This window comes from Camarhynchus parvulus, chromosome Z (genome assembly GCF_901933205.1).
Source record: "Camarhynchus parvulus chromosome Z, STF_HiC, whole genome shotgun sequence".
NCBI lineage: Eukaryota > Metazoa > Chordata > Aves > Passeriformes > Thraupidae > Camarhynchus > Camarhynchus parvulus.
Genome location: NC_044601.1, coordinates 4,901,592 through 4,925,611, shown reverse-complemented (window position 1 = coordinate 4,925,611; position 24,020 = coordinate 4,901,592). Strand labels below are relative to the sequence as shown.

At 39.3% G+C, this 24,020-nt stretch overlaps 1 protein-coding gene across 1 annotated transcript in view; it reads left to right on the top strand.

The window, feature by feature from the left end:
* Window positions 1–24,020, top strand: part of FBN2 (fibrillin 2) — a 121,732-nt gene that overhangs the window by 25,046 nt on the left and 72,666 nt on the right. The window contains 9 exon segments of the mRNA XM_030969525.1: window positions 2,704–2,829; window positions 7,700–7,825; window positions 10,337–10,489; window positions 11,277–11,510; window positions 12,323–12,460; window positions 18,158–18,277; window positions 18,834–18,959; window positions 19,568–19,690; window positions 20,746–20,868. Coding sequence (XP_030825385.1) covers window positions 2,704–2,829; window positions 7,700–7,825; window positions 10,337–10,489; window positions 11,277–11,510; window positions 12,323–12,460; window positions 18,158–18,277; window positions 18,834–18,959; window positions 19,568–19,690; window positions 20,746–20,868 — 1,269 coding nt within the window.

The following is a 24,020-nucleotide window of genomic DNA, read 5'->3' as shown; positions in this document are numbered from 1 at the left end:
AATCCTGTGCTGGGTGTTCTCTCAGTTCCTCCCTGCATTCCTCAAAAGTCCCATTTCCCACCTACACCCTTTCCCTGCAGACAGTTAATTTTTTGCTCTAAGGAGAGAAGAGTGGTCACGGCTGAGTAGATTTTGAAAATAGGAAGGTTCTTCTCCCTGCCTCTGCTGCTGACATGGTTATGTGCATGTATCCATGAAGGAGATAAAATCCAAGAGAATCTGTTCTGTAGTAGGATGTTAAAATGTTAAAGGCACTGAGGTGAACTGGACAAGAGAGAGAAGACAGGGGAAGGTTCAAAGTCATAATGAAAAGCGTTGATTTCTTTTTGTAATCTGGTGCTTGGTATTACTGTGTCTGCGTTACTGAAAATATTGACAGTATTGTCCAGGATCACATCCTGCTGTTGTGAAAATAATTACTGAAACAGGGAAAAAATAGCATGGTAATATTTCTGTTGTGTGCAGTATTTCTGCTTCATAGGATGCAGAGGAGGAACCAACGGCTTCCCATTGTATTCATGAGCAATTCACTTTTTATTCCCACATGCCAGATCAATTACAAAGAAACTCCCCATACATATTCCAGGTAGAACTAAAGAGAGTTTTCTTTTAATTTGGATAAATTTTGTCACCTCTATACTAAAAAACTCTCCAACATTTGTGTCTTAACATCTGAGTGGATTTATTTTTCCTGAGCTTTTTTGGTTTATCAGTTTTTTTTAGAAACAGCCCACAGATCAGAAAGGGAAGGTGCATGTTTAAAGTTAGCTGTGCAAATCCCACAGGCATTTTGCAGAGAAAAGTCTGCAAAAGCACAAAATCTTTTTTCCCTCACCAAATATTAGATTATGAACACATGGAAACATTCTGCTTAATCTGTAACATATTGAACTTTTCTATGTAGAACTGTATCTGCAGACTTATTAGTCAAATTTGCTGTTTATGGTAAAAAGTTTCTTGTGTTAATGTGGTTGAGGTTTAAAAGTGTGAGTAAGTGGATAATTAATAATGCTGAAACTTCAGTGTGGTTTAGCCTAACTGTCAAAGATTCTAAAAAAACCAAATCCTCATTTCAATTTGTTTGTATTTTGAGGAAAAAAATATCCTAAAACAGCATTTATGAAGCCATTGATCAAATACACCCTTTTAATAAAATACTTTTGTTCTTCCTGACTTTTCTCAGTCTCAAAACACCAATAATATATTAAAACAAACTTAGGTTTTCAGCAAAAGGTAATACTGACAAAAAAACCCAATCAGTCTCCTAGCATTAAGTTAGGATGAAAGCTGAATCTGCTTGCTTTCTTAACAATTAAATATGATGTAAGTGCACTTAAATGTGATGCATTGCATCATTGGGATTGCCTCTTCAGGCTTCAGCAAGGCTCAATATCTATCTGCCATCTTAAAAGACCTGAAAGAAATTAATGGAATTGATAGAGATTAAAATTTAGTTCACCTCAGGCCTCCAGTGATATTTCCCTGTTTCTGGGAGGTGTTTATTGCCTGCTGCTGCTGCCATTAATTCACTATTCCTTGACACCTTCAGCTTCTAAAACTGTATCACACACAGAGTGGATTTTAACAACTGATCTGCTGACACAGAGAACTTAATTTAAGTGTTAATAAGTGACAAAAGGCACAGCCACACTGTGTGTGATAAATGCATTTTGAGGCCCCAGGGTCAGAAGACAAACACCACATGTTTTACTCAGTAGGGAGCTACAGGGTGGGCTGTGTATCAATAAATGCTGCAACCATCTTCTCTCTAGATGTTGCTAAGCCATGTCAAGGTTCACAGAATAATTAGGGTTGGAAGGAATCTCTGGAGAGCACCCAGTCCAGCTCCCCACTCCTTAAAATACTTCAGACATGAAGTGTTTGATTTCCAGGTAAACAGGCAGCAAGCACTGGTTATTTAGAGGGGAAAAAAAACATATCAAAAAAATTAAAAATGAATACATTCTATGCCTTTGATAAAGTCCTTAATCCATTTGCAGTCTTAACTGTTGCATTTTGGACATGACAGTGTGCTGTGTGAATCAGCATGGACTCAGGAGCTGAATGCAGAATTCTCAGCAAATGTATTTAAACTTAAGTCCAATGGTTACCAGAAAAAACCCCAACTCTGCAAAAAGTGCTCGCCTTCTTCCTGAGCTATGAGAAATTATACTTGCTTAAATTAAAAAGCAGGTGACTGGGCAAGGCAAATACCATAGGTTTATCCACAGCACGAGCACCAGGAGGAATAGAAAACTGAAGGACTAAAATCCACAAACTCAGGTGGAATTTCAGTGCCTTAAAAGGGCTTTGATCATCCACCTGAAAAAGAGTTCATATTCTTGCCAGATGTTACCTGGGGGCACCACACAGCTGGAACAAACAGTTCCAGAAGATTCCTGAAACACCAGGATGGTAACTCCAGGGTAAAGCTACTAAGGGAGCTAACCAGGAAAAATCTCCTATTAGATAGTTTTGTATAAAAAGGTACAGAAACATGGAGTGGTTTATGTGTAACCAAACTAGAGCTGGCAAGAAAAAAAAAAACCACAAAAACAACAACAACAATACAAAAACAAACAAAAAACCCCAACAAAATTTGAAGTGGAAGTAGAACTTACTGAAATGGGACAGGAAGCTACTGAAAGTAACTTGCATATCTTGTGTAGATAATCAGATCTGGGTCTTTTTTTGTGTTTGCAGATGTTGATGAGTGCCAGGCTATCCCTGGAGTCTGCCAAGGAGGAAACTGCATTAATTCAGTAGGTTCATACGAGTGCAAGTGTCCTGTGGGCCACAAACAGAATGAGGCAACTCAGAAATGTGATGGTAAGTGATGCTGTAGGAGAACATACCCCAAAAGGGGTTGTGCAGAGCATTAGAGCACTTTGGTAATGAACATTATTAAGCAATTGTGGTGTCTGATCTGGACAGGCATAGGATCACTGAACTGTGTTTTTTGTTTCTACTTTGCAGCATCCCATCTTTTCTATTTGGCTGTTCCTGTTTTGCATTAGATATTTTTTTCTGTCTGACTTCTGTGGGTAAAGACAGTGTTTATTTTCTTTGAAAATTTAGCACTTGATAAAAACTCTTGTGTGTGAGTACCCTGTAACTGCTGCTGAGTTACTAGGATTTTCTTTGTTTTCTCAAAGATATATTCTAGTTCAGTTAGATATTTTTGGCCTAGTGACCACAGAGTGAAGGCAAATGTCTGGATGAGTCTGGATAAGTGAAAAATACCAAGGAAATTCCCTTCTCTTTTGAATGAAAAATACACAGACCATCTTTTATAAGTGTAGTTTAATAAACATAGACCATATTTACTCAGTAAATGTGTCGATGTAATTAAGAGTAGCAATTCCATATAATTTAAAACAATGTGAAAGAAAATTGCTGAGTTTTTGTGAGTCTGCTGAAGACTTCACTGATTTCAGTGACTTTTTCATCCCTTTGAAAGGAATCAGAACTCTCAGACTTCACCTTAACCAGTGGGTGATTTCATATTTAAGTTCTGTTGATAAGAGGATTTTGTTCTTAAAGGCTTTGACTTGTTATTTGCTGGCAGTTTAATTGTGGTACCAAATTACATTTTGCTCAGTATTCAGTTACAAATGCATTGTTTGTTGCCAATTTTGGATGTCCCTTCATTTTTTTTGAGTTGCCTGCAGTACAATAGTCACAGAAAAATTAAGTAATATGGTCAGTTTAAAAATCATGTCTTTTCAGTGAAAATGTTGCTTCTGGTGTTGTTGCAAGTAATAACCTAAGTAGAAAATTTTTAAAACTCCAAAGATATTATTTTCTGGTCCTGCCCTGCACATTCTTCTGTTTTACTGTGATTTGGTTTTTTGGTGTTGACTAGTTTTAGTTTTTACTCAGCACCTGAAAGGGGATGGAGCAGGTAGGTATGTAGATGCATGTGGTCGAAAAGGAACAACAAAAGTCAGAAGGTCCCTGAGAACTTTACAAATTGTATTAGGAAATTACACATTTGGCATGGAAACTGTAATGTTTGTCCCTGACCTCCTGCTATTGGCAGATGGGGGTTGGATTTGAAATAAAGGGCGGGGTGAAGGAGAAGGGGGAGGGAGGGAGGAAGAGGAAAAAGAAGGCAAAAAGGAAAGAAAGAGGGAAGAAAAGTTCCTTGCGTTGGCTTTTTACACAGATTAGTACAAGAGGTCCTTTATTGGTCTAGTCCTTGATTTTTACCCACAGACTCTTAACCTATCTTATCTATCTGTCCATGCCTGTAATCCATTCTTTTTTGTTAGAAGTGCTCTTGTTTTTTTTTTTTGATTCTCTTAACTGTGGTTCTTTTGATGCCAAAGGATGTATTCAGAGAAATGTTTCCTTTCTTCTGAAAACAGTACTTAGAGCATTCTTTGCATTCTGTTTTAACAATCTAAATCTTTAAAAATGTTTTTTTAACATTTTCCTTGATGGTATCCACTGGAAAAGGTGAATGTATTTTTAACATAGATCATCTTAAAAAGCTGCGGTACTCATGGGACTGTGCAGAATCATCTGCTGTCTGATTTTGCTGTTACTTCATGGTTTGCTAATCAACAGCTCTTCATTTCCTGTTGGCAGCCTGCTGCAGAACAGGTTCTGGCTTTTTTGTCTTTCAAGCCCTGCCACTTGTGTCCGTGGCTAAAGTTAAATACAAATCAGTCCCTGGTCACAGCTTCCCTAGTCAGATAATTCCCCGCAGGGAATTAGGCAAATAACAGCCCTCTCCTCACAGTTTGTACCATCTTTTTGGGGGAGGAAAGACATTGTGAAGCTTCACAGCCAAGGAGGTAATGCCAAAATTATAGCAGGATAATACCATGCTTACATTACTCTAATGGTGGAGCAGGGAGTGAAAGATAAGCCGTGGTTCTAGTCTGGCTTTTTTACTTGTAGGCTTAATTAAGTGTTTCTAATCTGTCAGGGTTAAATTTATAGGAAAATACTATAGGCAGTCCTTCAAACAATTGCACTTCCAGTTAGTAGAGCTGGTAATTTGAATGAAGTAACATAATTTATAAATATCTAGGAATCTGTGGATGTGGGTGGTGCCATTGGGAAGGATGTAAGGAACTGGTGTCCTGTGAGCCAACGGAACCTGTGTACAGAGAAATCATTTAGTACAAACTGCATTATTTAAAGACTTCTTTTGTCACAAACATTGTGTAGGAATGATGTGGTATGGAGTATTCTGCTCGCTCCTTCCCCTCTTTTAGGTATGGAAAGGCAGATAAATGTTACTAACAGGCTACAAGGGACAAAATCCAAGTTGGAGTCAGTAACAGACAAGGCTCCAGTGTTCAGAGGCTAGAGCCTTGCCATAATTATTCAGACCTTCTTTACTGTAACAGCAATTCTCCTACTTAAGAAGGAGGGATTTGAGGTCCCCTTTATACCCTCTGCCCCTGAGCATCCAGAGGTATTTTGTGGTTTAGGGTTTTTTTTCTCCTTTTGCTCTTCCTGGGAACAACAGTACTTGTTAGAATAAGCAGGAATGTCCATGTTGTGCTTTTTGTACCCATAATAGTTGAAAAAAATTGGGAAAGACCATTATAGGGATTGTACCAAATTCCAGATACCCTGTCCACCAATGTGGTGTCTTGGTTAAACAAAAGAAAACCCCAAACCCTTCACTTTTTTTTTTTTTTGGCCTAAAAATTTTGGTCTACAATACACTAAGTTTTCACTGACTTTTTAGAAATTAAATGCTGTTCATTTTTAGGATGTTGTTATCTCCCACAGTTAATGAAACTTAGATCTTTGGGTTATTCAGAAATGAATTAAATGTAGAGAAACTTTGAGTTATGATTGCTGCTTTACAAAAGGTGGGGAGTATTACTTATTGTGTTCCAGGGTTCTAATAAATGTGTTCTACTCACTCTTCTCAAATAGCAGGTACCTCATACTCGTTAAATAGATGTAGTTAGTTATGACACCCTTTGCAATTTAAGGTGTTCTAAAGAGGTAAGATGCCTCTGCTGCTTTTCCAAAAAGATATGTTACTATCTACTGTTGATATCAAAAGGTTAAGACTTTATGAAACAGATTAAAGCCTTAAAAAAAAAAAGTCCCACCAAAATGGAAAGAATCCCTTAAAATAAATAGTTTTATTTCCGATTTTCCTGCTTCAATGTATAATTTCATTAGACTGTAGGCTATTCAGATTTGGTCCTACCAGGTATTACTAATTCCTAATATTATTTTCTAGACTAGAACTACTTTTAGGTAGTCCTTACCTAGAATTTGGCAGTTGAGAGCCCCATTTCTGGTACTGGTAATTCAGTTATTTATAAAACCCTGCATTCCCTGGCAGTAAAAGTCAAAAATCCTGAACTGCAGGCAGCTAGGCTGGGTCTGTTAGGCAGAAACTCACTGGGTACTAAATCTGCAACATTTTTGTCATACAATTAAATTCTTTCTCACGTTGAGGCTGGATGTCCCATCCTCTGTGCAGCACTGGAACCATTCATGCTTCCAGTCTTCCTCTCCCTTAATATTGCATTTCCTGTTGCTTATATTTGGAGCATTTTCCCTGAGACCATTAATTTATGTACTTTGGAGAGGAGAAGGGAAGAAAATGAGTAAAATATTCAGTCAGCCTCACTAAAAGTAGCCCTCCCTGAGATGAAGTCTCAGAATTTCCTGTCAGAGGAAATAGTGATATTTTGAAATAATTGCACGTGCAAGAACCAGGGAGGGGGAAGGAGAGACAGAGATTTGGCTCAAAAACCAGTGAAACAAAAAACCAATTACTCATTTCTGCTCCAGTAACATAATAAATTATTCTTCCACCAGGGTTCTCCATGTTAATTGGTTTTTCTGTCCACATGGAGAAGACTGTGGAGTCTTCCTGCCACTCTGATCACTGCCTGGGTTTCAGGAAGGTGCTTTTTTACCTTCTCACCTTCCTGTCATTCTTGGACAAGACCCCTGAGCAGTGCTAAACTGCCTTGGATGTAGGCAGTTGGGAAGGATGGCCTGCATCCTGCAGCTTTGCAGAGGTGGTGAAAAACTTCCTTCATCTGCCTTTAACTTGCCAGCCACAGGTGGGCTTTGCACTGCTGGACCACTGGTTTGGAATCTGGCAGCCCCTGGTTAGACACAGCAGCTCATTTATCAGCGTGGTGACGTCTCACTTTATACATATTTACACACAAAATTGCCTTGGTGTTCCAGTGGGACCTCTGCTTTCAGTCAGGAGAAGTATTGGAATGCATCAAAAGGTTCGTTTGCATTTGCAAGGGCTTGGCCAAAATTCTTTCTTACAGCTGGAGAGTTGGGGGGCCAGGGAGCAGTCAGATCTCATGAGCCATGTTTGTGTGGTCGCAGGAAGCCCAGAGATGTCCTTGGCTGGCCTCTGTGCCATCCTCCTCCCTTCATCCTGAAAGCAGGATGTGTGTTCTGGCATTCTGTTCCATACTGTTCTGTGCTCCTCAGAGGCGGCGCTGAGTCATTCAGGAGGAGGAAATCTCAGCCTGCTCTCCTGTACTCTGTGCCTTGAAGTGTTAAACACCCCGTGCATGTACAAGGAAAACCTCCAACAGGTGGCAAACAAAACTATTCTCAGCAAGCAAGCGCCAGCAATATTTTATTCAGAGCTGAATAACAACTTCATTTCAGAAAAGCTCTCTTTGCCTCCTTTTAATGCAGTATGCTAATTATCTCGTGTCCTTTCCTTTTTGGGTAGATATTGATGAATGCAGCATCATCCCAGGGATTTGTGAGGGTGGCTTTTGCTCCAACACTGTGGGGAGTTATTTCTGCGTCTGCCCACGGGGTTTTGTCACGTCTGTGGATGGATCCTGCACTCCTGGTAGGTGCTCCAGCATCTGGCACTTCCCCCTGCCCCAGGGCCTCACTCTGTTGTCCAGGCAAACATGGGAATTGTTAATTTTATTTGTTTCTCGAATCTGCGTCTGATGAGCCCAAAAGTTAAGCTCGCTTTGGTTTTAAAGGAGCAAGCATTTATCCCTGCTTGGTGCTTCAAATCCCATCTCACATGGGTTAATTTAACCTTTCGTGGCCAACATAAGGCACAAAGGTAAACTCAAAGACATTAAGTAGATTATGCTGATGTGCCACTAATTTATCAGAATCAGATGAAGCAAACCATGTGTTGGATTTCATTAGATTTCACCTTTTACAGGACAGTTTATTTAATAGCTATCCCTACATTATAAAAAAACATTTTGCTTATTTACACATGTTGATTCCTTATATATGTTTCAAGTATGTGATTTAACCATTTTGGCCAATTAACTTATAAATACTGCATAGCATGTGTAAAAAACCTTAACAATTGCTGACAGTAATGTATTTTCTAGATCTCATGTGGTTCTTCTTACTTTAGATATCTCAAAGCTGTTCTCATATTGGGGAAGGGGTAGGAATTCTGAAGGGGTTTCTGACTTGCAGATAAATGATGTAAGCAAGTAGCAGCACATGACCTGCAAGTGATTTAAAAATAATAATTTTTTTAACAGTGTAGCCACATTCTGTTATTCAGGTTGATCTGAGGAGTGCCAACTTCAAATACATTGTGGCTAGCCTCAGGAATACTTAAAACCTATGATTTCCAATATGATCAAAATTTCTGTGGATTTTGGCGTGTTTTACAATTTGATTTTTAAAGTCAGCTCCCAAAACCTGAGTCCTGCAGAAAAATCACATGCCCTCATCTGACAATGAAACATCATCTGCCCTTGAAGGAGAGTAGTTTTCACGTAGCCTTACTAAATATTCTGTTGTACTTTCAGTCAACTGAGCAGAGCAGGCTGAATAGCATTTTTCCCGTTAGATACGTCTAAGCTAAGGAAAAAAAAAATCATTAAATTAATTTATTGATGCTGCTATTGCTACATGAAGTGTCTCAGGTTTTGCCATAGTAGGGTTTTTATATATATAAATATATATAGTTTTTTGTTTGTATTGCTTTGTGTTTTCCACATCTTCCATATTTCCTTATGGGACTGAGCAGACTTTAGGATTGCATGGTGGATTAATGCAAGGCTAATGCCGCTGCACCTTTGTGATCCTGCAGTAAATCCAGTGTGGAATACATGGGTCAGATAATTATTGGGTGCAGTTTGGGTGTTGTGGGGGTTTATGTTTGGTTTTGCTTGGTTTTGCTTTTTTTTTTTTTTATTACAACTTGTAAAGCATTTCATCCTTACCTCAGCTGAACAAGGGAAGGTAGGTTTGAGAGTTCATGTTGATGCCTTTTTCTCTGGCCCTAAAAATATGAGTCAGACACAATTAGGGTGATAAAAAGGGTACCTTTTATATGAGGATCCTCAAGTACACAAATCCATCAGGTAGAAAAGGCCAAAGATGCGCCCACTGTGTAATGAATGTACAATTTTTATAGATTCTGCAAATCATTATATCTGACAAGAGCCCCCCAGTCAGGAACCTGCCTGGTGCAGTAATTCCCCCAGTTCTAGTACCTTCTGGATTCTCTCCCCTTAGGATGAGATCCAGGGCCTGTTTACAAAAGTCTGTCTTGGAATGCTGGTTTCAGCCTTGGTTTCTAAGGAGAACCAAGACAGCACAGGGATCCTGGAATTTTCTTTGTCTTTTTGCTGAGGAAAATGTTGAAACTAAGCTACGATATGAGGCTACAAAGCTACAAGTATATGTGTAAAGGATACAGAGAATGTGGAAACCCAGGGCACAGGGAATACTTCTCTCTCTGCCCTCGGGTGCCCTGGCCCCCAGGGGAGCACTGATTTTGACCCTCATTCATGGAGAAAGTTTCCTAGATTTCAAGATAGACTGGAACCCACAAAAGGGTGAAATAGATTATGGAGAGTAGTGTAGGTGTATCACTTGGTGAGAAATTTAGGATTTGGCATTTTTAGTATGTTGTGGATGGAAGCAAGATGGAGGGCACAGGGTGTTGTCCTGGGTTTCTTCTTCATGCTTCTTCTTCCTTCTTCATGGGTTTGGGTGGCATTTTGTAACTGGGCAGAAAAGTCTGCATTGTGGGTTCTTTGGGATGAGTTATTGTGTTAAAAGGGAAAATAATCCAGGTGTCAGTTCTTAATTGGATAGTTTAGTCTTAAAAGACCTTGAAACAAGAGACAGCCATTTTGTGCCTTCTGAAGAAAAGCTGCCCAACTCACAGTGGCGAGACTGTTTTACTGATAAGAAATAATAAACACCCGAGTCCGAACGTGAACTACGATCTCAAGTACCTTTAGTCCAGACCCAGAAAAACCGACAGCTGGGACCCCCACAAGAGAATGTATAAAAGAAATAAGGGTACAACCAAAACAGCATCAGCATCACCATTCTTGGTTTTTGTCTTTACCTTGGCTGCCAGATCAGCGAGCAGGCAGCTGTTTCTCCAGCTCTGCGAGCGGCCGCTGCGCCCAGGAGCTGCCCGGGAGGTTCACCAGAAGGCAGTGCTGCTGTGAGTCTGGCCACTGCTGGGCCAGTGCCTCTGGCCCAGAGGTGTGTCCTGCCAGAGGATCTGGTGAGTGCCCCCTTGGTTTGGCTTTCATTTTGGCTATTGGCTGTTATTTTGGCTGTTTGGCTATTATTTTCTCCTTGCTGCTCATTCTGCTTTGGTTGGAGGTCACCAGGGTGTTTTAAACTGCTTTAAGATGTAGGCTAAACAGAAAAAAAATAAGGTCATGGATTGCATTATTATTAATTTCCGTGGTTTTAATACTGATACTGCCATCTGTTAACCATTTTTCTTTTTGGTCCGTGGTTGTTTGGCACTTGTTTTTTTAATGTCCTTTTGTTGGCTTTGGAAATAGTTTTTTGGGAAATGGGAAAGATTTTGCGGTCAGGCTTGAAGAGGAAACTACTCTTAGTTAATTTTGATTTAAAGGAACAGTTCCTTTCTTGTTCCATTGCATTTTGGGTGACTTTGAGCTAGAATGCATCAATTTTGAGTTGTTCTTTCAGTTCTGGTCGGAGAGGAATAGCGCGCATCCCTGATGAATGGTATTTTCTTTATCAACACCTCCGAGAAACCAGTGAGTTGCAGTGCTGCTGTCAACATATCAAGAAGACAGTTTCAACAAACACTTGAACAAATATTCCTAAATTATAGCGTTCCTTTTCATTGTTTCCTCGAGCAACACCTGCCACGACCAAGGGAGGCTTGGAGTGGCAGGGGGAAGACGCGACATCACGGAGAGGAGGAGTTGCCATCCTGGTTTTTGTAGCACACAGGGAGAGCTGTGCCTTCCCTTTGAGCTGGCTGTGAGAGGCTGACCTGGTGTGTGCTGTGTGTCCCCCCTGTGTGACAGATGAGCACCGCAGGCTGTGCGTGGACAGTGCCCCTGCCCGAGGCGGCTCCCGGCGCAGCGGAGCGGGAGGGAACGGCTTCCATCCCGGGGGCAATGGGAATGGATTCGGACCAAGAGGAGCTGGCTTCATCCCCATCCCAGGAAGCAACGGATTCTCCCCAGCTGTGGGCGGAGCAGGGGTAGGAGCAGGTGGTCACAACCCCACTGGAAGTGGCCCGATCATTACAGGGCTGAGTAAGTGCTCGTGTTCTGACTTGTTTCGCTTTTTGTTTTTTTTTTACACGATTCCTTCTGTTTTTCCTTTATTTTTACTGCTCAGTCAGGATATAGTATGGCGTTCTTAACACTTAAAAACGATTTTGCCATTGAAGCATGTTTTAAACACCTCAGCTGATACATCAGGATGTAGCAAGAGGTTTTTGCACGACTTCAGTTACAGAGTCCCTGCACCTGTGTTGTGCCTGTTGAGGTGTCTTTGTTGGCACTAATAAAACTCCAGATTTCTAGGTATTTTCCAAAAACTACCAAGGTTAAAAATAAACATCTTCTGTATTTTCTCTTCCAACTGTAAAACCTACTTACTCTGCAGAAACACTGCCTTGGCTGAAAGCCCAAGGTGAATAATTTTCTGGCAGAAGTCTCATGGATGTGAACATTGCTCATGACATGTGTAAACACACCCCTGGCATCAGAACCATAGAGATCATAAAATGCAAGAAGTATTATTAAGACAGGTACACCAAAAATTGCTTTGACTTTCACACAAATTGTGGTTTATCCCTCAGTTCACTAACAGACTCATCAGGCTATAGACAGAAATGGTAAATAATATTTAAGAATGTTTGTCTAATGCATTTTTTTTTATTTCCAAGAGCTGTTTGTTGTTGTTAGTTTAATGTCAGGTCAACAGATAGTGCTTTGAAAAAGGTTTTTTAAATGTGTTTGTGCACCTCACAACATCCTTTCTGAAGCCAAGTATAATATTCATATTTACTTCCATTTAAAAATCTGAATATTTGTCTCTCATTCTGATTTTTTTATATTAGCAATACTCAACCAGACAATAGACAACTGCAAGCACCATCCCAACCTTTGTTTGAATGGACGTTGTATACCAACCCCCTCTAGTTACAGATGTGAATGCAACATGGGATATAAGCAGGATGAAAATGGGGATTGTATTGGTGAGTGCACATTTCAAAATCCATTATTCTAATATTCTTCAGCTTAAAACCTGGGCTTTTTTACAAAAAGAAATCATATTAATTTTAATGATGATGCTCTTCAGATAGAGTGCAAAGACCATGGTATTAGTTACACAAGAATAATTTCAGTTTTCTATGACAGTTATCTGTTTTCTTACCAAGAAAAAAAATCTTGAATTGCAAATACTGCTGTTGAGTATTCCTGCTCCTGTAGTTAAAGGCTCTTGAGCATTTTTGTCACATTCAGTAAAGTAAGTTCTGCTTCATTTTCTCTTTTGTTAGGCTGACAAAGCTCCACTTTTGGGATGTAGTATTGTTATGATCAAGATGATGAAGGGTAGAATTTATGTTTTGCCTCCTCATAAGGATTAATGATAATTTGAAAGATACAAAATAATTTTAAAATTGTGTTAATTAACTTCTGGTTAAAGTAGCATTTAGATGAAAATACAGAATGCTAACTTTATATAACAAGAACTGAATTTAGGATCCTATACTTTTATTCAATTCCTGTGGACTTCGCTCTTGCAGTGTCCAAAACTCATCAGTTATTTCAGAGAAAATATAAGATTTGGGGGTTCTTGTGGGACGGTTGTGTGGAGAGGAACCCTCTATGCAGGATACACTGATTAATGTATAGGATCCTAAATAAAAATTTTTGGTTATATTTTGGATTGAACACTTGTTTACTGAGTCTTTATAAAGAGATTGAGATCTGTGACTGAAAAATACCACACAAGAGCTTGTTAGCAATAGGTTTGCCTCACAGTGAGTGTGGGCTGAGAATCAATTTCTAATGTGTTGTGGATTGCAGCTCTCCTCTTCGTTCAGTTCTCTCTTGCATCAGAGAGCTTGGTTGTACCTGCACCATTCCTGGCCACTGTACACTCATTTTAAGAAAACTCAGTTAACAGGCACGCCACCACTTCCCCAAGCAGTTGCACTGCTCCCATAGTCAAATATCCAGAAAGTTTTCAGAACATCTAGCCTTATTTAAACACTACATTTGCAAAAAGATTCACCTTTTGTTTTTTCTTGTCTTATCCTCACTATACAAAGAAAGCAGTTCAGTACTTTCTTCATGTCACTTTTTTGGACTTGAAGGTTGATATAGTTATTCTTCCAAGCTGTCCTTTATGATATAGGAATCTTTTTTATCTTTTTTATTTGGGTGAGAGTTTTCTGTACCTCTGATCTCTGACTGGGAGGTTCAAAGGGCTTTATCTCTTGCTGCATTCTTGGGTCTCAGGAGCCATAATGACACTATGAGAGGGGAGCAGGAGTTTTGTGATGTTTGTCTTGCATGGCTGCTCTTTATAAAAGGAGTATGGAGAACCCTGGCTCCTTTGTTACAGCACTAGATTTTGCATCACTGAAATCAGTAATATTTTTAACCCTGTGGACCTTGACACTCAAGGACTATCTGGTGTCTTGGGCTACTTGATCTTTTTGAAATCTAGTTTACATCTTGTATTAATATTTTTGTTACTCGGGGGTCAAGTTGAAAATAAATTTGAAGCACATAGGTTGTAGCAAGTAGAGCTGTGTGAACTCCAGTTTTTTAGTCTTTCAGGTGTCATTGGAGCATGGCAATAATCTCTGGTTTGAAAGGCCCATCGGCTTTACTTATCTGGGTGCTGGGACAGAAAAAGACAATCTGTTCTTGATAATGTGGCTGTCATTCTGCCCCTGACTCTTCTGTGGGGTCACCCTGCAGGACACTTGCTTGGCAGCTCCCCTTCTACTCCATGCTTGTGATAATTAGTGAAGTTGTATCTGATTTTCAGTTTGGGGTCCCAGTGCCTGAAAACTGTGAGGTTAGGTTGATAGGTGCACTGGGGGAAAAAAAATTGACCTGGTTAATTATCTAGTTTGTAGGTATTTGCCCAGTAAAAATGTGTCTTCACTTAAGGAACTTAATCTTGACTTTGCAATGCTTACCTCAGCATGAATGAATAGACTGAAAGCAGAGACAATTTTGGATGCACTGGGATCAAAACAAAAATTTCATTTGGTTTAACAAAAGCTGAAGGTGCAGTGCCAGCTACACTGCTGTCCCACATGGAAAGTATGGGAAAAGACCTCCAAAATGGCTTCAAAAAATTTTAAGTGTCATTTTGCCCATTTTTTTATTGCATGAAATAAATCAGTCATTACCAATTTCAGCTCTGCAGTGGTTTGCCTTTCAGCAGCTGCTTGAATTCAGATGTTTTATAAGAGGGTGAACTCTGTAAATTGTAAATAACTGTCAACTCTATAAATAGCACAGCTTTGTTTCACTGTTATTTTCTAATTGTATTATAAAGAAGTAGCCAAAGTGTCTTAAGTTCCCTCCTGAATCTGAGATTTGTAAACAGTAGTTGCTTCAAACTACACAGAAAGTTTCTTGGAGATATAGGCAGGATATATATTCTAATTTATATATATATATATATGAATTATAGTAGATTTCTGTATTATAATTTTGATATTTATCTTATTACTGACAGAACAGTCTTGGGGCATTGGTAATAGGGTTAATGGCACATAAATGAACACTATTTCTGTACTTCTCTGTCTGCTCCCAAAGCAATAAATTAAATCCAGAAATGGTTACATATTTTTCTGTAGAGTTTAAGAAAAGCTCTGTTTCAAGATTAATCCTGCCAAACCAAAAAACTATGGTGTTACTTATTTGTCTCTGACCTAAACTTGCATTATGCTGTTCTTCACAACAGAACATGGCCAAGGACCGTGAGTGTCCTAAGTGGTCTGACTCTGAATGGTCAGTCCTTTTCTCCAAAATAGACAGCTTTAATTTTATTACCTTTCCTTATTCATTTGTTTCAAAAAAACTTTGGATAAAACTGTGGGGACTTTTAAAAAAGTGGGAGCAAACCTGTAGGTGTGCTGTGTTGAATTTTAGTTGTCTTGTCAATACAAACAGGCCTATTTAAAATTTTATCCTTTGTCTCCAGACTCATTGCAGTAAGTCTTTTAAGGGAATTTTGGAAGTTTCACACTGTGTCTGATAGAGTTCTGACAATTGTTAGTAATGAAAAACTGAAAAGTGGAGATGAGTGTGAGGCAAGTGCTGAAAGACAAACATTTGACCTTGAAGGGGGCATGCTGGGAGACAGAATAAATGGGTTAAATATCTCTGTCTTAAATGTTTCCTGTTTATACTGCTGGAATATGCATGCTTTCAATGCAAAATCAAAGCCAACAACTCCTTTATATTAACATACATTTGCCATTTCCCCCAGTTATCAAGAGCTTATAAAAATAAGACCATCTTAAGATGCATATTTCATGTGGAAGTCATGTGGATGAAGGATGCACATGGCTTTGGAAGGATTTTCGAAGCTCAAGTCAGCTGTTTGATAGAGAACCTCTGCATTCCTGCTGTAGACTTTATAAACTTACAGACAGATCCTTTGGAGCATGAACATGGGCTTTTTTTGAAGCAAGGTGGAGCCTGTAATAGAGAAGGTCCTAAATGTCATTCTCTGCAGGAAAACTAAACAAAACAGATGAGTGCTGCATGAAGTATTTGTAAGTTCCTTCTGTGCTCCCTTATAATAAAGCAAGATATAAATACAGTAAATTCATTTGAATTATAGGGCCCTTGACAAAAAATTATTGTCAAGATGTGATTCAGATGTTCTCTTGGTAGCTGAGGACTTTGTTCTGAAGGGGTGGTGTTTAATCCTCCTTGACCCCTTCCTATATCAGCTGAGCACTGAGGAAAAATCACCTCTGGTGAAAAATCACCCCACTCATGACAAAGAGGATCCCAACACCCAGGCATGGCAGAGAAACATGAGGGCAGGGGGCTACTGCAGTGACACAGACTGGCACGTAAAAATTCATGGTTAACTACCTCTGTATTCAGGTGAAATACCTCTGTATTCAACACCCTGAATTCCTCTTTTCTTCATCTTGTCTCAATTCCTGTGGTTTTACTGCAGTGATCAGTGGGTATGCAAATGTGACTGAGCTAATTAATTGTGAGGGGAGGTGTTTGATTCTTCCATTTGCTTTTCCTTTATTCATTTAGCTGTTTACACAGATTGTATCTGGGCACCAAGAGTGCTGTAAACCAGGCAATTATATCAGTGACTTGTGTGAACACAGATTCTATTTGTACAGTGATGCTCTGGGTTTAAACTTTGTGTTAATTAACTCAGTAATTCCTGTTAAATATGTGGTCTTATTTATGATTAAATTAGAACAAAACGAATCTTTTGCCATCTTTTATAGTGATTTTAGAAGTTATTTGTGGAACAGCACTTTCTAGAAAGTACACATAAACATCCTTATGATTTCAATTTCTTGCCTCATCGCAGTATTCTTAAGATGTAATGAGCTAAGTTCAAGAACCAGATTTGGTAAGGAGTGAGTGGAAGTGAACACAAAAATTGCCCTGGGGTTTTCCTGGTATTTCTGGAAGCACGCACTGCAAAATGCTTGGGAAAATCATCATTGTTAGGAACTGATCAGCTTCAGAGTTTCTTACAGCAGCTTTCAGCCAGATGCCAGAAACTCCTGCAAATCACCACTGGGTTTGTGGTGTTAAAAGCCTGGCTAAATGAAGAGATGAGTAATTACAAGTACGTGTAAGTAAAGCCTAGCTGGAGAAAAAAGTCAAATTAGCAAAAGTTGCAGATAAAGAAATGGGGGATTTCATCAAGGGATCCATTTGTCACCTGTAAATTGAGCTCTAACAGAGATCAGCTGCTTAGGTCGTCCTTTAGGAGCTGCTGTAGGGACTGATCCAGCAGTCCTGCCCTACGAGTGGGAAACACCCACTCTGCTCCAGTGGATTACAGGGCCCTGGAGGGTTTACAGAAGAACAATTGTTATTTTAGATCTGGGAATAGCTGTCGTGGCCAAAGACACCTCTGACTCACTGGTAACTACTGGATATCAAATTTGGGAAAGGGTTCTTGAAAAGAACTGTGGAAGTTTTCAGAGCCCCATGTCAAATAAGAGTTATTTCTGAGCAGTTAGCTGACATTTCAGTTGGTTAAAATGTTTTTGGTTGCACCCAAATACCCAAAACTTTTGGAAAGGAGAGTAAGGTACATTATAGAAAAGGGTTAGGTTAAATCTGGCATCACTCAGTGCAAAGACTGGGGTGGAGGGTGCAGTGGGGCATAAATATTTGAGATGTGGGGCACTGGCTGTGGTCTCATTAAGAATCCCTCCTGCTGGTGTGCAGCCCCTCCTCAGTTTTTTACAGCAAACCTGTAAAATAATAGAGGTGGGTTTTGGATGCCATGGTTTGCTCTCAATTTGAAGTGCCCGTTTTGATTAATATTGTTTTTTCTTGTGAAGGAGCATAAATGGCCATTGAGTTAAATGAAACTGGGTTGTATTAAATCAACCATTAAGGCAACCATTAGGTCTTAAAATCCTCAAGAAGATTCTTTTTCTGTTGGCCCCGAAGATACTTCCAAATGATGCAGTGATGCAGTGCCACTTCACTTCTTGCAAATGCCTGCCTAGCTGAACCAAGAACAGCCCCGTGTTCCTGGCAAAGCAGTGATTTTTCACCAAGAACAGGCTTTAGTAATTAGCATTTGGCTGCTAGTTACCAACTTTTTCACTCAGAAGCTTCCAGATTTGGGGGAAAAAAAAAAAATAAGTCGTAGACTTTGTGAGGTCACTAATGCTTCTCTGTGCTGCCAGCAGATGTTGATGAGTGCACATCCAACCCCTGCTCCAATGGGGACTGTGTCAACACACCTGGTTCCTATTACTGCAAGTGCCACACAGGTTTCCAGAGAACTCCCACCAAGCAAGCCTGCATTGGTAAGAAATGCTCCATGTCTGCTGGCATTGCAGAAGTTCTGACCCCTTGCATCAGGCTCCATTTGAATTTGAAAGACGGGAGTGCAATTTCAGTAAATCCCAATGTTAGATCAGGTTGGCGTTCTAGATCTGGGCTGCCGCCTCATTTGTTTTGTTGTTGTTTTTTAATATTTATCCATTATTCCGGAATATCCATCCGGGGAATTTCCCAGACAGGAGTTCTAAAAAAAAAAAAAAAATTAAATGACAGGCGCTTTTTTGTGTATGCATGCAGATGAAAGTATTCATCGTATTTTAAAAGTATTCATGAAGAAATTGCAAAGCTTCACAAAATGTAGCATTTGCTGTACATGTCTGTAAAAATATTATTTTTCCCTGATGCAAGGAGACAAAATTCTTAACTTATTTTTGAACTTTTTTCTAAGTAATGTTTAAGTGATGTGCCAGTATTTTGCAAAGCACTAATTGCCTCTGAATGCATTTTTATCTTAACTGTAGTTCTCTGCTTGTGTAGGATTTCGTTTGTTTGGCTTGGTTTGTTTTTTCTTCTCCTTAGATATCGATGAGTGTGTTCAGAATGGTGTTCTTTGTAAAAATGGGAGGTGTGTGAACACTGAGGGAAGCTTCCAGTGCATTTGCAATGCTGGGTTTGAGCTGACTGCAAACGGAAGAAACTGTGTGGGTAAGGACCCTTCTAAAGAATGGGGCAGGCATTAGCTTGGTGGTTCTAGAAATTATGCTTCAATTACCTTCAAAATACTGTGAACTTAGAGGCCCCTTCATTCAAATAGTTATTGTACAGAACCATATGATCTCAAAGAAAATTTGAGGTAATTTTTGTTTTTGAAGCTGCACTTCTACTCAAGAGTCCTGATAATAATGTTTTTCCATAAAGCTTCACAGCAAATGATCCATAAATCAGCATTACTGAAGAAAATACCTGTTTTTAACTTTGGCTGCATGGTGTCAAAAAAAGCCTTGCTAGATGAACAACAAGCTTAATTCTCTCAGGGAATGGAAGCTTTTTATCCTCTCATGTATGAAAGAAAGACACACACCCTGTCCTTTCATACACAGCCTGCTGAAATATGCTGAAATATACAACATGAAAAAAGAAATTGCTGCTTTTTCTGTGGAGTGAAAACTCTTGAGATACTTTATCAGAGTTATGATCAGAAATTAATCTTCAAGTGAAGGAATATGCCACGCCAGTCCTGACTGATTGTTTTCACTGTGTTGTCTTCTGGAGGGCGAGAAACTAAAAGCAGTTTTCTTTGCAATGTCTTGTAGACCACGATGAGTGTGCCACCACAAACATGTGCCTGAATGGGATGTGCATAAATGAGGATGGGAGTTTTAAATGCATCTGTAAACCAGGATTTGTCCTGGCTCCAGATGGACGTTACTGTACTGGTATGTGAAATTTGGGGGGATATTGATGGAAAAAGGCTTTTTCTGTCTGTTCATCTCTGCAAGAATGGCAGTCTGGTAACATGAATTGATTCAATATATAACACCTTGCTACTCACTAAAGTAGATTTCTTTAGCTGCCTGGAAACAGATCCTTAATTTACTGAAGGAAGTATTTAATAGTGTTAGGAAAGCCAGAATGATCAATAAATTGCCTTGTGAAAAGTCTTGGAGCATTGTAAATGCATCAAAATATTCAGGCCTTTTGTGAAATGGCAAAGTGAGCAGCAGTATGGTAAATTTAAGGTGTTAGAGAGATTCTGCATTGATGAGCCCCACCCACACACACATATTTTCCACATCATTTTTTTAATAATTCAGAGTGCATAGCACTTGAGTCATTTTACAGGTCACACAGCATTGTAAACTTCTTCAAGTGCAATCACTAAAAACTTCTATTAAATGTTTTAAGAATACAGTCTGATTTAGCTCCAGTTTCAGCAAACTAATTGAAAATACCTGTTGCTGCCCACAGAGGTATGTTTGGACTTAAGCCACTTCTAGTAAATAATCTAAATTGTTAGTCTTCTGATTTGAATTTTAACCATTTCTACTTGTTGTGCTTTTCTTAATAACATGCAGTTGTGCTTAGAAATTGATGACCACTTAATATCCTTATGATGGTTAATTTTAATTTCAAAGAACTTCTTTGAAATTAAAATTAACCATCATAAGGATATTTTGTGTCTATTGCTCTTTAGCCATGCTTTAAAGAAAAATTAAAATATGACCTGGACAAAGGGGAAAATTTATCATTGATTTTGCTTGATGTAGAAAATGAGGTACCTCTAATCCTAAAGTTCTTCTGCATGTTTTGGGGTTATTTTATTTGTTTGTGCAGCTGGAGTTTTGATTATTCCAAGATTAAATTTTTATTAGAAATATAACAAAGATACTGTTATCCGCTATCAAAAAGTAATTTGATAATATTCTGAAACTATTAGCTGTAACTTTGCTTAAAAACAGATTCATTGCTGAAGTGTCTTGCCTCCTCTTAGATATTGATGAATGCCAGACATCAGGAATTTGCATGAATGGCCATTGCATAAATACTGAAGGCTCATTTAGGTGTGATTGTCCACCTGGCTTGGTTGTTGGAGTTGATGGTCGTGTGTGTGTAGGTAAGTCAGATTTATTCTTTTCTCTTCATAGAAAAACAAGTGGAATTATCAGGTTAATTAATTACCGAATGCATCAAAATATCTCCTTCTAAATAATGTTGACATCAGACCACAAACAAGATGCAATCCCATAGTCCTACTGTTAAAAGACAAGAAATTAATTTCCTCTGTGGAATTGGAGAGGCAGTACCTCTTGTTTACCTGTTACTCATATGAAAGTAAACTTGAAGTGCCTGCTCTGCCTGGCATCTCCTCTTGGTTTTGAGGCATACCCTTTCTAGTCTGATGAAAAATAATATTTTGCCATGTAATCAGCCTCTTAACCTCTCAAATGGTACTAGTTGGAATTTAAGAGATTCTTCACTAAGCTCTGCTAGGAGCTCTAGCATATCCTCAGAGAGCTTCTGGGACAAAAAGTGGATAATTTTCAAGCTGATGAATTAAAAGAAGTGTGGAGAGCAAGAAGTATTCAATCCCTTGGTCTCTGCTGGTTGCTGATGAGGAGGGAGGAGAGGAATAAATATTTGACATGGGTTTCTGAGAGTTATGATACTGTGTGTACTTTGCAAAGGTCCTTAATTTAATCCACAGGATTTTCCCTGTGTGTCTCAGAATATCAATTCTATATCCCTGAAATTCCTCCTTCCCCAGCTCCTGCATGTGTCTGTCACCAGGCACGTTATTGAACAGAGACTCCACAAGAATCATATTTATTAATTGGTAATTAACAATTAATGACTGTTCTTGCTGATGGACTCATGGATGTTGTATCTGCCTTTGTCTTATCAGCATATTTCCAGATAAGGAAAAACAGCATCACAGTGCTTTGGAGGTTCTCACACCAAAGGGATGGGACATACTAAATCCTCATGTTGCCGTTACCAGCTCATTTCAAATAACATTTCAGATGGTGCTAAAGTTCAAAATTCTTCAAAACAAAATCTAGGACAAGTGTTTCTACCAAGTCCCGGCACAAGCTGGCCCCTTCTGTTACCACTTCAGCTTTAAAAATGCATGGTAAAAAACGAGGCTGTCTTAAAAACATAGACTCAAAAAAAGCTAACACACATTCTCAGTCTCTCAGTTGGAACACAAATTTTGTTGTTTTAAGTAAATTAAATGTTCTAGTAAGCAAAACTGTACTGAAGATTGAACCAACAAAAGCAAGTTGTGTTCCCTCCTGTGTGGTAGCTGAGTTGTTTTCTTCTGTTTTTTTAAAAGTTTGGAGAAAAGCAGTGAGAAGTAAAACAATGAGAAGAGGCCTGGTGTACTGTTTTAAATATTGGAATTTCACTGCTCAGTGGCACACCAACAAAACCAAATTTGAGTACAGGCTGTTCAGTACCTTCTTTGTGTTCCAAGTTGGCCTCATCTTTACCCCTGTCAGTGATGCAGCTGCAAAGAATCAATACAGTACTCAATTTTCTGTGCTTTCATTTACCTAATGTTGCCACAGTGCTAGCAGCAAAAGGCTTGACAGGTTGGCCATCATCTGTGAACACCATTTATTTAGAAGTCACGTGTTGCACAGCTTTAAGGCTTACCATAAATGCTTACATCTTCAACAGGAAGTTCACTTCACATAGGACAAAAAACTTAAAGCACAGTAATGATCTAGTTGGAAAATTCATTAAAAAAAGATGATGTAATTATTCCAACCATAAAGTAGCATAGCAAATTTCAAATACCACATAACAAAATATCCTCACACATGACTTGAGAGCAGAATTTCCAAGCCAGTCCACTGTTCAGAATTGTGTATATGTGTTTATATGTAATCCACATGCTGTGTTAAGTACAGGAATTCTTTGTCTGGCTATTCTATTCCATATATTGCATGACCGAAATAGTACTTTTCAGACATTCTGGCTGCTAGATGATGGTAGTTTGAAAATTAATAACTTAAGCTGGAAATCTTATGAGAGCATTCCCACGAGTCTGCTAGGTAACCAGCAAGGAATATAAAATCTGAGAGGCCACAGTCCAGCTGCCCCCTCTTTTTCTGGGCCCTATTTTACTTCTGAATAATGACCTTGATCCTGGTGGGAGTACACATAGAAAGGAAATTCTGGTTTACTTAGTATTTATAGGTATGGCTGAGTCAATCACAAAATCTTATACAAGCTTGAAAAAGGTACAGCAAAGGGGAACAAATGCTTGGAAAAGGAACAGTTACAGAGTCATGGAACAGCTAGATAAATTCTTGGAGCCAAACTTCCAATATTTGAATATTTGCAGGCTTTTTAGGTTTGGCTGTACTTCCAGCTGCAGCTCCATGCTTGGACACCTGAGCTGGCTCTGTGTGTGAGCCTGTATCACCTCAGAACTTGTGCTGAGCTGTGGCTCCAGCTTCACAAAGTGTTGTTTGTTCTCTGCTGAGACACTTCTAATTACCTCTGCCCAGAGCCAGAGTCATCCAGGACAGAGTAACTAAGCTTCATTTTACCCTGGTAATTTTGTAGAGCCAAATGGATAAGTGTTTGTCATAAGCCTGATTTGTCCTTCTAAGGTTCCTGGATGGGTGCAGTGACTTGCCCTGAGTGTGGGTCAAGCACTTGTCCACCTGATATTGACCACAAATGTGGTGATCATAATTTTTGTAGGTATTGAAGAGCTACACTGCCAAATTTAAGAGTGTAGAAGTGCCATGCCTTGGGACAGAGTGGAGAGTCCCATAAACAGGTACACAGGTACAGCAGCAGCAATGCTAATCTCTGATCCAGGGCAAAAAGTAAATTCTTGGTGCTCTGGAATGAGTAGTCAAAGGCTAATCAAACTAAACATGGGGAGAAGCAGAGGTTCATCAGTAAGTGCAGACTCAGAACTGTTGTGGAATGGAGAACTTGATCCTTTGTGAGGTGCTTGCAGCAATTGAATCATCCACAAAGAGGTGCCTGTCCTCATTCTTGCTCTTAGCACAGCCCAAGGGGGTATTCTCCCTGTCACACAGCTGCTGTGGGAGAGGCAGCTTGGTTCTTCATCCTTCACAGGCTTGGTGAATCACTGGCTGTGTAGATCAGACTGTTTTCCTGTAACTAGGCATGAGATTGTCCCCAAGCTCTCTGTGTCACTTCTCTAAAAGCACTGATGTGCGCTGAGAGCACTTGCTCTCTTGTGCAGAGCAGCTGCTCAGTACATCTATAGCTTCCTTC